Source organism: Cariama cristata, unplaced genomic scaffold (assembly GCF_000690535.1).
Source record: "Cariama cristata isolate BGI_N322 unplaced genomic scaffold, ASM69053v1 scaffold1408, whole genome shotgun sequence".
Taxonomy (NCBI): Eukaryota; Metazoa; Chordata; class Aves; order Cariamiformes; family Cariamidae; genus Cariama; species Cariama cristata.
Genome location: NW_009629250.1, coordinates 7401 through 20852, shown reverse-complemented (window position 1 = coordinate 20852; position 13452 = coordinate 7401). Strand labels below are relative to the sequence as shown.

At 39.5% G+C, this 13452-nt stretch overlaps 1 protein-coding gene across 1 annotated transcript; it reads right to left on the bottom strand.

The window, feature by feature from the left end:
- Window positions 1-454: 454 nt before the first annotated feature.
- ARL13B (ADP-ribosylation factor-like 13B) lies at window positions 455-12713 on the bottom strand (the record flags this gene model as incomplete). The annotated part of the gene is made up of 7 exons (XM_009705081.1): window positions 455-531; window positions 5374-5442; window positions 5906-6022; window positions 6500-6731; window positions 7961-8057; window positions 9658-9860; window positions 12608-12713. Coding segments are annotated over 7 exons (901 nt in total), but the record flags the coding sequence as incomplete, so codon positions are not given.
- Window positions 12714-13452: the final 739 nt, after the last annotated feature.

Sequence of the window (13452 nt, the reverse complement as noted above, 5' to 3'; positions counted from 1 at the left end):
CCGCTCGTACACCAGTCTTACCAAATGCTTTAGAATCTTTTATTAGCTGCAAAAATACCAACCACTGCGCAGCACCTGCAGAAAGGTCTGGGCCAGAACGTACGATCCAGTGTTATGCGACCTCAAAGGTATTTTTCTTCAGGTTTACAGCTACGTATTTTCCTGAGTAAACCCAACAAATATTCAATACCATGTTCACATGAGCATCCATGGACACCCAGACCTTTCTCGATTTCACGTTAAAGCCTGAAGAAGAGCTGGCGATGTGAAAAGCAAACGACAAACTCTGAGCAACTAAGAACAACAGAAGGAACTCCATGTTTAAGTGTCACCAATTTATTTTGCAACAAGCTGATAGAGTGTCATTTTTAAAATCTTCCTTCAAGGGGGAAAAAAAAAAGTGTCTGCTATATATTTTTTTTATTCTGGTTTTTAAATGCTATTTGTGATCCAGTTAAGCAATGACATCATGGGTATCACTGTTGGGTCTTTGGTGTAGAGTCAGCGCGGGCAAAGGCTTTCCACAGAAATCTGTACAAGAAACGCCAGAGAAGAAAAACACATTAATCTCTCATTTACCGTCTCCCTTGCATAAAGGAAGTGTAAAGAAGGTAAATTCTTGCTGCCTTAATGAAAGCCAGGTAGCCTACATGTTTAGAGCTAATTCCCACAAGCAACTTTGAGATACAGCGCTAATTAATGCCTGGAGGTATATTGGCCAAACCAGGGTTCAATTACAGTTTGTTATCCATGCATCAGCATTTGCAAGATCAAGCCCAAAGGTGATCTGTAAACAGCCCTAAAACCAGGGAATGAGACACCCAATGCCTACAAATAGCAATGGAAAAATGTGATTGTTGCTGTAGTCAAGTCTGCATTACAAGCAGTATTTTAAGTGACAGTAACGCTGTGCAGCATCCAAAATTTGGGGGCCATTTATGCATGGCATCTCTCTTGCAAGCCATACTAACTCTCTAAAAGAACTATAGTAAGAATTTTTAGATTGAAGTGCAACGTTTCCTTTTGTCAATAAAGGAATTTAGTAAAATTGTTCAAGACAAAGCTATGAAGTATACCACAAGAGAGTAACAAGTATTCTGAAACATTTGGAATTGATGTCAAAGAAAAAATCCATGCAGCCTGGTACATGCAAAGCATTTCCCAAGCAAAATAATACCACGAAAGATGGTGAGAGGGAACAGGTAGAAGTAAAGAAAAAAGAAAAGCAGCTTTTTGAAGTGCTCAAATCTAAATTTTGTTTATACAAACAACCTTTGTCCTGACAAAGCCTTGATGACATAACAACACAAAATTCAGCTTTAATAGATAATAATTTTCCAAGAAAAACATATTTCACTTGTTCTAAATGTGCAATAACTTCTGTTAAAATTGCCTTCCTGAGCTAAAAACAACAAAAGCAAGCAAGTTGGATTACATTACTCTAAGAATATGTGTACACGTCTGTAGGATCAAGGTTTTAGCTATCCTTACATTGAATCAGCAAAATAATAACACTTTTCTATTATTGTTGTAAATCTTTTGATTTTAATAGAGCTAATTTGGTGTTATTGCAGCATGTGAGAAGCAACAAAACCACAACAAATGATTACAGGGTGAATGAAAACCTGTACAACAGAGTTATTATGAGGCAGTTTCTTGAGGTCTGGCAGACGACTTTAGGACTGACAGAGAATTTTACCTCCTAGAAGGAGAGGGGTTTAGCATTCTTGCAAATATATCCTCCAGTGACAATAGATACTCGTTACCCAGTGTTGTGCTAGAGTCATGAACGAGACTGCAACAAGTGCAGTCTTTAGTGAAAGTAAGTGTATAATTAAAGATTGAGGTAATTGACTCTAGTGCCTGTTAAGTCTGCCTAAACATCCAACATAACATTCTCTGCTAAGAATGACACAAAAATGACTCAATATAGACACTAAAGACCTTGCTCATCAGCGCCTGAATTTTTGACTTTGCACGCTAAATCATTAAGACGACGTAGCATTGAAAAACAGACCTTTGGAGGTTTTTTCAACCTCACACTACTGATTTTAAACATTTCAGCAGCAAGGTCTACCATGTGTCTGTGACGCTTCCAAAAAAACCCCATTTTTAAGACATAAGCAAAAAGTCATTTTTAAGACAAATTTTCTGCTATCCTAACTGACGAAGACCTGGACTAGAATGCATGGGAATACTGAGAAACACCTGTTCCTCTGTTCTTCCTTGGACTAGCAGAAATCCCGACTCCAACAAGTCGTATCTCTTTGGACGCTTACGGGGGTTGACTTAAATTGAAGTGCTATCGGACGCATCATCAATATGCTCTTGGACACAGACTTTGAGAGGACTCCTGAAAATAACCTCTCTGCATAACCAAGGCTCCTTCAACTTTTAAAAGCAGACTGTTCCATACTTTGTTCTTTTCTTGCTCTTACAGACACTAACAATTTTACCTGGAGTCCTGACAAAAGCATGTATGGGCATCCTACTGGAATGGAGGTTTTTCAGCCTGGTCTACATGAAGGTAGGGGCTCGTTTGCCCCTTACACAAAGACTTTTCAGCCACTTGGCCAATAACAGTTTGTCAAAGCAAATTGTTTAACAGCACACCGTATTGCTATAGAAAACAGGGAATTCAGAGAATTCAAAAACCCCACAGAAAATAAAGCCTTACTAAAGTCCCAGCTACAGGAAATGAAAAAAAAAAATAATTAAGCTTTCACTGCAAACTGCGCCTGAAAGACTTAAAAAAAAAACTTTAAAAAAATATTCTTGCAAAAATTTTAAAACCACGTTTACAGTTAATTTTGGGTAAGCTGGGGTGGGATGGGGGGGCAATCAAACCTGATTTATTTCTCTGCTGAAGCCATAAAGAATGATATTTTCAGAAAGATGCAAATCAGGGAACGTTCTAAACAATGGATCAAAGGTAGGCTCCACTGGTCTTAGAAAAACTCAGATGAGTTTCCAAGCAGGAGCTGGTTATCCACTCTGCCTGCAAAACCTGTGACAACTCACTGAAAAACACTGTTGCGTGACAGAAAATGGGCAAGGACAGACGGCAAGCTAAACTCAGTGCAAGATGGAGTTGGAAGTGTTAGGCTACTGGTTGAACTCAGGGATCTTAAGGGTCCTTGCCAACCTAAATGACTCTATGGCTCTCCAGTGGTCTGAGGGAAAAAAAAACTGCTTTAAGCAAACTAAGTAATTGATGTTCTTTGGTATCAGGACCTAACTAAAGGTTTGACAGGGCTGGACCATGCCTTTGAAGAGCTTTTTTCATTTAGAAATAGTGCTTTCCTAATGTTTTCTTGCTTTCTTGGGATTTTCTGTATCTGTGTGAATCTTGTGAGTGTCTCAAAATTCCTGAAGAAAACACATCTCGGCAAAGAACGGGCAATGTCTTGAATTGAGCTGCAGAGCCCTGAGCGCTCCAAGTTTCCTCTGATCTCAACGGGTACACCTCTGGTCAAGAGATCGTTCCCCTACCAACCTCTTTGCCATCGTCAGGTTCCAAAATACTTCCATCATGACCCTTACTTTACAAACGGACTAAATCAACACAGACCTCAGGTTACTGGCTTACACACCTGGCAGTAGGGAACCTAGCTTCAGCGGTTTGTTTTCCTCTTTGTCCCACCCACGCTCTTGCTACAAAGCACACTACCTCCCTGAGATCAAAATGAAGTACCACCCTCTGCCCTTTCTTCCCCTCCCTACCTCTTCATTTGGCTTTTCTTTCTGTCGCCTTCTGTCTACATGCCTCTAAAAAAAAGAGCAAGACAGTTTTATGATTGAGACTACAAATTACATTTTAGGCACATTAATTATGCTCCTGTGAAAAAGAAAGAGCGAGCTTTTAGAGATCTTCACTCCCCCCCCAGGCATCTTTGGATTCGTTGGCAGAGAAGCTCCCTCTTCTGTTGCCTCAGAACTTCAGCGGGGATGTCCACATGGTGCCGTACTACTATGTGACAGGGGCACGATCCAGGCAAGGCAGGGGTGAGCTCAACGATCCCTACAGCCACACTGAGCTCCTCTCTCAATTCATGCTTGTTAATTTGCCTAAGTGTTCCCACTGCTTTGGTTTGGTTATCCTCCTCTTATATTACTCCAGATGTCTCCATCTGACTTTTCAAAATGTGAAACATAAAAATCTAAGAAAAATTAAGAAATTACCATCTGAACCTTAGAAAAAGATCCAATATGGGCATAGGAAAAACAATCTTCCATAAAGAGAAGAGAGTCATTATTGAAGAGAGAAGTCAAGGATCTGCCTACTCCACCTTGACACTTCCAGTTCTTAAACTTACTTCTCCCAGCAGTTTGTGCACTTTCAGGCACACCGGCTCTTCAGGTCAAGCCGTAGATCCCAAGCTTTATCACCGACACCTCTCCTTGCAGACCAATAACCCAGTGTTCAGTTGGAAGTCTCGTTACTTCTACAATCCAATCCGTGTTGGTTTTGTCATCCTAGCTGGGATTGCAGTCCCTCCTTGGGAGCTGCGACCATAACACACTTAATTCAGAGGGGCCCACTTGTCTTTACCTTTCCTTTGCACAAGAAAACACCCTCAAATCGAGAACAAAGATCTTACAGACGATGCTTTTAAAACCATACGGAAACAGAAGCAGCCGGTGAAGACATTTTTGACTATCTCAAGAGGTGACACAAGGAGGCAGCTTACCCCCAGCAAATTCCTCTGGGCGTGGGCTACAGTTCACAGAACTACAGAAACACATGGGGCCCACTGGGGTTCAATATCATGAAGCAATGAGTACTTCCAGATCAGATCGTAACATCAATGTGGAAACAAACAGGCAGCTTCGTGCAGAACCAGCCTGGATGTGGAAGAGCCACTGTGGCTGCCAAATGAATAAGCCCTGCAGTCCTGCTTAGGTCCTTCTGCAGTATCCTCTCTGCCCAGTACCTCAGACTTCTTCCAGTGCCCACGTAACTTAACTCCTGTCACCACTGCATCAGATAATGATGAACTGTCTACATAGGGACAACAGAAATACACTTTGAAACTTTCTCTTGGAATGCAGTATGTGTTTGGAATCTTTCAAGTAACTGGTCTTGTTACTCTTTGTTATATGGCACATTATAATATTTAGGTGCGTGCTGCTCTGCAAATAACTTCAGATCATTAAGAGCTTCTGATATCCTGTGCCACTTTTTTGGTAAAAAAAGAACTAAGACTTGAAAAATCAAAAAAACGCTTTCTACTAAGCAAAAGGGTTAGCTTTTGGTCAAGGAAAATTGACATTAAGAAATTAAAAAAAGATGAAGAATGAAATGAATGTAGAAGCGAATGAACAATGGAGAATGTTTTAAAAAAGCACAAGACCCAAAATATTTTCAATTACCAGCGTGATGTGTTTCCCCAAGAGGCTCAAGTTTTCGAAGGCTATGAAGTTTGGGAGTTCCCCAGCCAACTAAAGGAAAACAAAGACAGTCAAAATACACCAGGACTGCACTTGATTCTTATGAAATGGATGGAAGCCCATTCTCTTTGGGAGAAATCAAAGCATGTAGAAATGCCAAAAGTATGTAATATATTGTCTATAGAGTGAATACTGATGAAAGACTTCAAAAATAAACTGATTTATCCTTAAATATAGTGATATTTTTCACCACTTTTTCATCAGTGAGTAGTCAAGTTTCTGGCTCTTTTTGTGTGAAAATAGTAACAGCTTCCCCCACAGAGCAGAGCAAATCAATACTGCTGAAACTTCATACCATGAAGTGGGAAACTACAGCAACGATTTCCTGGAGAGTAAGGTTTACTAGCATCTCTCTGTATGAAGACCATTCCAGTTTCATCCTTCACAAAGGAATATTTGAAAGGATTAATAATCACAAATTGAGACATCGATTATTATTGGTTAGTACACTTACCTGGTGGAAGAGCTGGTGGTGCTGTAGCATTTTTGGGAACAGCATCCTCTGTGTTAACAGGTTCTACTCTGTGGCACCTTCTTAATATTGTTTTTTTACTTTTTTTCTTAATGTTATCTGCACCAAACAGAAATAAAGCACTACGTATCATACTGTTATATTCAGAGAATATCTTAGATCATCTTGCAAGACCATCTTGTTGGGTTGAGATACATCAGCGATTTCGGTCAAACCTTATATAGAAAACTGTGTGAAATGTAAAATTTACACAACATTTTGCTATAGAAAATAAACTGTAAGCATAAAATATATGCAAACTATGTTTTAATACATAAATTCAGCTTAGCCAATACTGATGGGAAGGGACCAGGTATTTGATTGTGATAAAAATGAACCTAGTTTCGCTACTGTATCAGTCATACCAACAAACATGCACTTCTTCAGAGCAGGTTTCCCAGTACAATAACCTAATGCATATTTTTATGTTTTGAAGAGATTCAATTGATGTGTGGTACCACGAAAAACAATACAGACAGAGGGAGGAACTATGTGAAAAATAACATGAAAAGACACATTAAAAGGAAGCAGTTTTACCTGACTCAAGGCATTCTGAGGCTTGCTGCTCATTCCCTTTTTCAGGCTGCAAAAGCCGTGTAGTTGTAGAATTGCACGTTTCCAGGCTAGTATCATTTGTGTTTTGGCTACTGCTACTTGGTGAGTCCTGGACAGCCACTTGTTCCTGCTCTGTCTGTGATTTAAAGACAATCGTAGCCTCTTCTGTCTCCAAACTTTGCTGCTTCTTTTCCTTTTCCGTTTGTTTTTCTTTCTAACAAAAAGTAGAAGAATTTTTTTAACAACTTGTAATGCTGTAAACTGACTAATAAGAGAGGAAAGTTCTTTTAAAAATCAAAATATTCCTAAAATATTTTTCTGTTCCACATCTAGCATAGACAATATTTTTAAACAGATGAAGAAACTAAATTTCCAATATCCTGTTCAGAGGATTGAAAAAATAATTTTTTTAAAAAAAATTACTAACAGCAAAAGAAATGATCTTTAGGTTTATACCCTGCCTTCTTGGTTTCTTTTTGTTCATATGACAAAAAAAAGGTAGCTGTATAAAAAACATCAACAGTCCTGAGCAAAAGGTTCAAAAATTTTTAATTTCTTCCTCTTCAGCTAACTGGTTTTTTTAATGTTTTAGTTAAAACAAACTACACATGCAAACAGCTGAAGTATCCAGAAAGTGCTACCATGATTTAGACAAATACCAAGTGTCAGGCTGTTTCACAGGTTCCAGATCACTATATCCCTGTCTCTGCAATACTCGCAGCTATACCCTTCTCTTCTTCCTCGGTCTGTTATTATCAAGTGTACTGTTGTGCATGCAGCTGACTTTACCAGATACATGGATGTGGGCGCTTTTCTCCTGGAGAGAAGCAAATGTCTGAACGACTTACTGGAAAAGTCTCTGAGAGCTTATGCATTTCTTGAGCTGGCGGTCTCTCAACTCAACTGAATAAAAACATATGGTACAATAACAACTCCCTGAACTCAGAACCACAGGTTAAGGAAACTTGATATATTAAAATGCTTTCCCTATTTCAAAGCTAAGGAAACTTCTCCATTTTTTTTCAACATAAAACAGATTACGCTCAGAAATCAAGAGAGTTGAAGGAGTCAGGGAAATGTTATACGACTCACTACATCACTAAAACACTTGAGAAGAAACTAACAGAGCTTGAATATTTTCCGCTCCTGAATAACCACAGTTTAATTAGGACACGTGTTCAGTCACCTGTTGACAAGACCTTTCTTACATTGTGTCTACAAAACTCTTTGTCCCCAAATCAATAATAGTGGGTTTTCATAACATGAAAGCACTGATTCAATGCACACAAAACAAGACGGCCAACATTAAAAATAAATAAATAAAATCATGCTGTGCATGCAGACTTAGAACAATTCTTCGAAATAAACCATTTTTCTCATTACCTCTCAGACATTTGTTAGTGGTAGCTCTAAAACGATCCAGATTTCCACATATTCTCCTACCTCGGAGATCACAGCAGCTATAGGCTGGAAGGGGTTGTCAGAGTTCCGAGGTTCAGGGTCTTCCTCATCACGTACACTTCTGCCTTCCTCTTTTTCCCTTTGTGGTTGGGTTTATGGTGTTGTTGGTTGAGTGGTTTTGGGGTTTGGTTGTTTTTTTGGGGGGGTGGAGGGAGGGGAAAGAGGGGGGATGAACAAAGAATTATGAAGAAGCCAAGTCATAAGTTTTACCTAATAGAGAACACTTATTAGCTCATCTAACTCCTCCTGCAATTTATCCCAGCTGATTTTTACAATACACTTCTGTACTTTTGAAAACATTCTACAGAAATCACACTGACAGGCTAACATCACTAAAGCACAAGTATATTTTATGGCAGAGGTACAAACACATGTTGCTATGTGCCTGAATGTTCAATCGGCACTTCAAGAAGTAGAAGCAGTTTCTGAGGACAGGACATGTGACAGAATACACCTGTAACTGGAATGTTTTGATTGTTGAACAGTATGCTGAAATTTTCATGCTGAAATTTTCACACTCGTAATCTTTTATAACAATTGTTTCAAGGTGGTCAATCATTTTAAAAAAAAAATTATATAGTGGGAAACCAGACTATCCAAAACCTCTTCTTCTATTTTTAATGCACCTCCATTTCTCAGAATTCTAGATTCTTCTTAATATACATAGGTAGTAACACTTAGGGAATCATATTTGCTTCAGCTAGAGTCAGAAAAGTTCAGAAAGACACATCATGCTCAGTATACTGTTGTTGCACCAGCAATAGTTATATTTTATGTACTAGATCTCTATATAAGAAACATTATCTATAATTTAATATAGAGTAATTTAATTAATAATGTATACGTTCATCAAATGCTTTTCTCTCCTGATGGTACTTATGCATAGGAAGTCACTGTTACACCTGCTTTACAGCGGCAAGTACTGACAGAGGAAGTAACCCCCTTGTTCAGAGGCACAGGTGGGAAGGAAAAGGAGGTCACCGATCCACCTGTGAAACCACACTACTTGGAAGGAACAGCCAGGGCCATGTTAAAACTTACGGGCACTCCCTCTCTCTCTGGTTTTCCATTTGGAACAAGACGATGGCTACCGACATACCGCGGAGGAAAGGCGCTTTGAGAAAATGTTCAGGGAAGCAGATCTGAACAAAAAGCAGTCTGGGCAATTATTAAAACACAGAACGAAACAGAATTATGCTTGACTCAAGGTTAACCTGTTTCTTGTGGTAAGAAATCGATTTGATGCAAAACAGCCGTATGAGAAGAGGTAATGCCATCATCTCTTATAGCCCAGAGAAGCCCTCAGCTACAGGGAAAAGCACCACAAGTCACTAGTTAGCTTTCCTGTAAGACACAAGAAGTTTAGCAAAACTTTTCAGCCTTTACTCCAATTCAGACCCAACCAGTTCTCCCAGGGAACAAACACCATCAAGATCACCGAGCGGGAACGGAAGAGATGGAAAATGCCCACATCATCAGACAATCTCTTTGAGACGGGCTTCAAAGTCAGTCCTCCTCGCTAGACCGCTCAACATGGCAGAAAGCCCACACAATCCAACAGGGCTTGGCAGCTCGAAGTCCTTGAGAGCTTGGTTCCCAGAAGGTCCATGGACAGCAAGGAATCAAGTCCCTTCGAGAAAGGGAGGAAAGGGAGGTAGCAGAAATGACAGAGGCAATACCTTTCTTCTCGTATCCTTCTCACTCGCTCCGCTCGCTCCAGTCTCTTTTGTTCTTCAAATGCTTTTTGTTCTGTGGTGTCTCTTCGGATGCGCTCATTTAAGGCATCAAAATCTTTTGCTATGCTATGTAGAAGCCAATATAAACCCTTTTCTATCGATTTATCCATTTTTTTCCCACAGCCCATGATAGCTGAGCAAGGTTCCTGTAAATATAAGGAAAAGGAGGGGAAAATTACTTGTATTCCTTGACTGAGAACAAGAAATCAGCCAAACAACGACTGTTGACTGTGAAGCTTGCCAAACACTGAGAAGTATGGGAAATAAATTGGCATTTAGGTATTCTACAAATGGAGGTGCTTTTTCTGGCCAAGATACCAATTACATCAGCTCTACCAAATTCCATTACTTCCAGTCCCATTTCAAAAACACTAGACTCCTGCACAGAAAAACATGTTTGCCTGTCTATCTCTAGGCAGATATATACACACCTGTTACATATAGATGCAGCTGTGACTTATACACCTATTACATGTCTAGATTTCTATACACATCCATATCTATGCATCTATATAGAAATATAATTAATCAACACCAAATACGTATGTTCTGGTTTTCTGCTGGTTAATAAATAGTCCATGTTCTCATGTTCGTTGTCAGGAGGACAAGTGTAATGCACTGTAACTGAAACAAGAGAGATACAGCTTACTTTTAGCTTAGAACATGGGAAAGGACTCGACAACCTCTCAAGATCTCTTCAGAATTATTTTCCAGAACGTTTTGGAGCACTGTATGGGTCTTTTCAACTCTTCTCTGAATAATAATTGAATAGAGCCACCTCTGGATCTGACACGAAGAAATGCTATTTCACACAGGGACTGTGTTCCAGCTTTGTGTTCATGAAAGAAGGAAGATTAAAAACGATTAACTCACCAATGTCAACACCTACAAAATTCTCTGTGTTCTCTCTTCCTTTGACAAGCCTTTAAATGGCACCAGAGGCAGACAGGGTAGGTACAATTTACAAGAGGAAAAAAGAATTCTGACCTGTTATGTCCCCCCAGGGTGCCAAACCTCGTTGGCATTTTAATACATTCCTACTTTGTCTAAATTCAGGCTCAACTGTGAGTGTTGCTCACTGTCGAACGCTACAAGACTCCCCGTCAGAACCTGATCGGGAAGAAGATGTAGAGGCACTAATACCTTGTTTCTCAGAGAAAACAAGATAAAACAATAGACAGCACCAGGGCAATTTTATTCTGTGTTTGCACCAAGATTATTGTTGCTGTAGTTCAGTTAGATATAAAATATAAAATACAGATATTTCAAAACATAGAGCATAAAGAGATATGGAAAAAAAAAAAGAGGCAGGTCACTCTCGCTGACGCTGTGTGACAGGGAGACAAATTATTCCTTCCATTTGCTTTAAGACTTGGTGGGGAAATGTAAAGATGCACAAGAAAACTGATTAAAAGAATAAGAACAAACCAGAGGGGTTTTGGTCCTTGCCTAATTTTATCTAAATCCTGTTTCACATCACCCCAGGAGTCATCACACTGAAAGAACCTGGGACCATGTTTACCTTTCACGAGCCTCGTAAAGAAGCTGCCCATTTCAGTAGGGAAGGCTCTCCGCTGCTTTCAGCTAAAGTGACTTCTAGAGCGTGTGATCTCCTTTCTTTGTTGAATACACCCAAGGGACAAATGGAGAACAACGGCAGCATTTTACGGGAACATGTCCAAATTTAGGTCATTCTAAAGTATTGGAAAAAGACACTCGAATCTTCAGGTCTTTTATCCTGATAATGCTTGGCAGGAAACTCTTTTGGTCACACAAGTCCCTTGGAAAAAAACCTGCAAACTTGCCATTTTTCTTTTTATGATCGCTTCATATGCACAGTGCAAAGTCCACTGACTCAAGAAAAGCACTCAAGAGTCCGGACAATGAACGTAGCTATGCCCTGCTCTAACTCAACTTTCGAGAGAAAAAACCAGCAATATGTGTTACCCTCTAAGTTTTGCAACTTTTCCTAGGGAATTAAAAGTCCTTTTTCCATTTCAAATCCCAAATACCAGCTGGAATGGTTTTGTCTGCTCATTTTGGTTAATAACAGCATAACTCTCATTATCTTTTAAAATGGTTCTTAGTCCAATTAGAAAAAAGGTTATAGAAGTAAGGCCCACAAATAGTTAATGAACAAACTGGTTGATTAAAACAAAGACTTAAAGAAAACTGCTGATTCAGGGACTACTGATTTGGTTAAATTATCTCAAATATTGACCAATATTAAGTAGCTTTTATACAGATTTCTGGTTTTGGCTTCCCTTTACCCCTCCTTTTTATGTTTGTTTGCTTGGTTTTTTTTTATCATGACTGTGAATGCTACATCTGAAATGTAGTTATTTTAGGAGAAATACTAATTAGCAACTAGGTCTAACAGTGTTCTTTGAGGACTACTGTGCTGGGAATTAGATGCCCTAGGAAGTAGATTAAGTTCTTACTGCTTGGTGACTCACTGATTGTGACTCAGGCTAAACAATGGGTTTAGCTAGGAACAAAAATGAGACAAACATAATCTCTGAACAGCGGTCCTTCCTGAATGTCAACGTAGGCAAATTCTGTTTCCGGCTTCTTTTTAAAAAGGTGGGATACTAAACTTGCTGTCGAATTAAACAAGTTTTAAACCACACCAGTAACTAATTATTCTCCCATGGTTTCAGAATGGACCAGCAGGTACACTTGGAGGATCCTTGTTCTAAAGATTTCTTCAACAGATCCAGAAGCAGAACATCAAGGTGAACAGCAGAATCGCTTGCACGACAGATATATGTACTGTATTCTTGCTGGGATGGCAGGGGTTCAGTTTTAGTCTCATGCTACGCGGTACAATCTCCTACCTTATTGCAAGATTTACACATATCTTAGAAAATGAAGCATCTTAAAATAGACTTACAATTTGACACGGACACTTGTGTTCATTGACCAGCTTCTCCAGAGCTAAGGACTCGATTATATCTGCTTCTGGCAGAGCTCCTTCTCTGTCCTGCTTATTTGCCAGCCTAAAGAAAGGATCAAAAGAAGCACTTAGCACCCTGACACCAGAGACATTCCCAGATCCCCAAAAGCGCAGTTCTTGACAAAAGCAGGAAGAAGAAGGGGAAGGAGGAGAAAGTAATGAAAAAACACCTTGTTTCAGCTCTCATTCTTTATTGTTCTTCCTACTTAATAAATACCTTAGTCCATACGCTATTTTCAGCGGATACTAACACTAAAGAATTACGAAGGTGCTTCGCAATTATTTCATAATTCTGAATAGACAAGGCAATTCTACTTTACAGCTGAGAAGATGGATGGAAAAGACTGCTGTTCTACATCTAGAGCTACACAGTACAATCTGTTGGAGTCTATGGATCAAAGTTCAGAGCTTGGACACTTCCCAAACCATACGCATTGCCCCGTGTAATACTGCTTCATGATCATCTTGGGTCTGCCTCCTATCCACAATTTCTCTCTGACGCCAGACAATTTGATATGTGATGTTTTGAACCTGCTCTTCCTCAGTCAAACTTCAAGCTCGGAGGGAGGAACTTGAGTAAATGGCTCAAAAACCCTTACCTTCTTCTTAAATAGAGGGAAGCAAAAAAAAAGGTGCATAAAACACATAGGTTACAAAAGACGTACTTTGTAAGAAAAGCTTCCAATCGAAAGCCCTAAAAGGTACATTGCAAATCACGTGTAAGAAAAAGGAAGGGGAACTGCCAAAACCTGTATGGAACTAGCTCTGACAGAAAGGCAAAA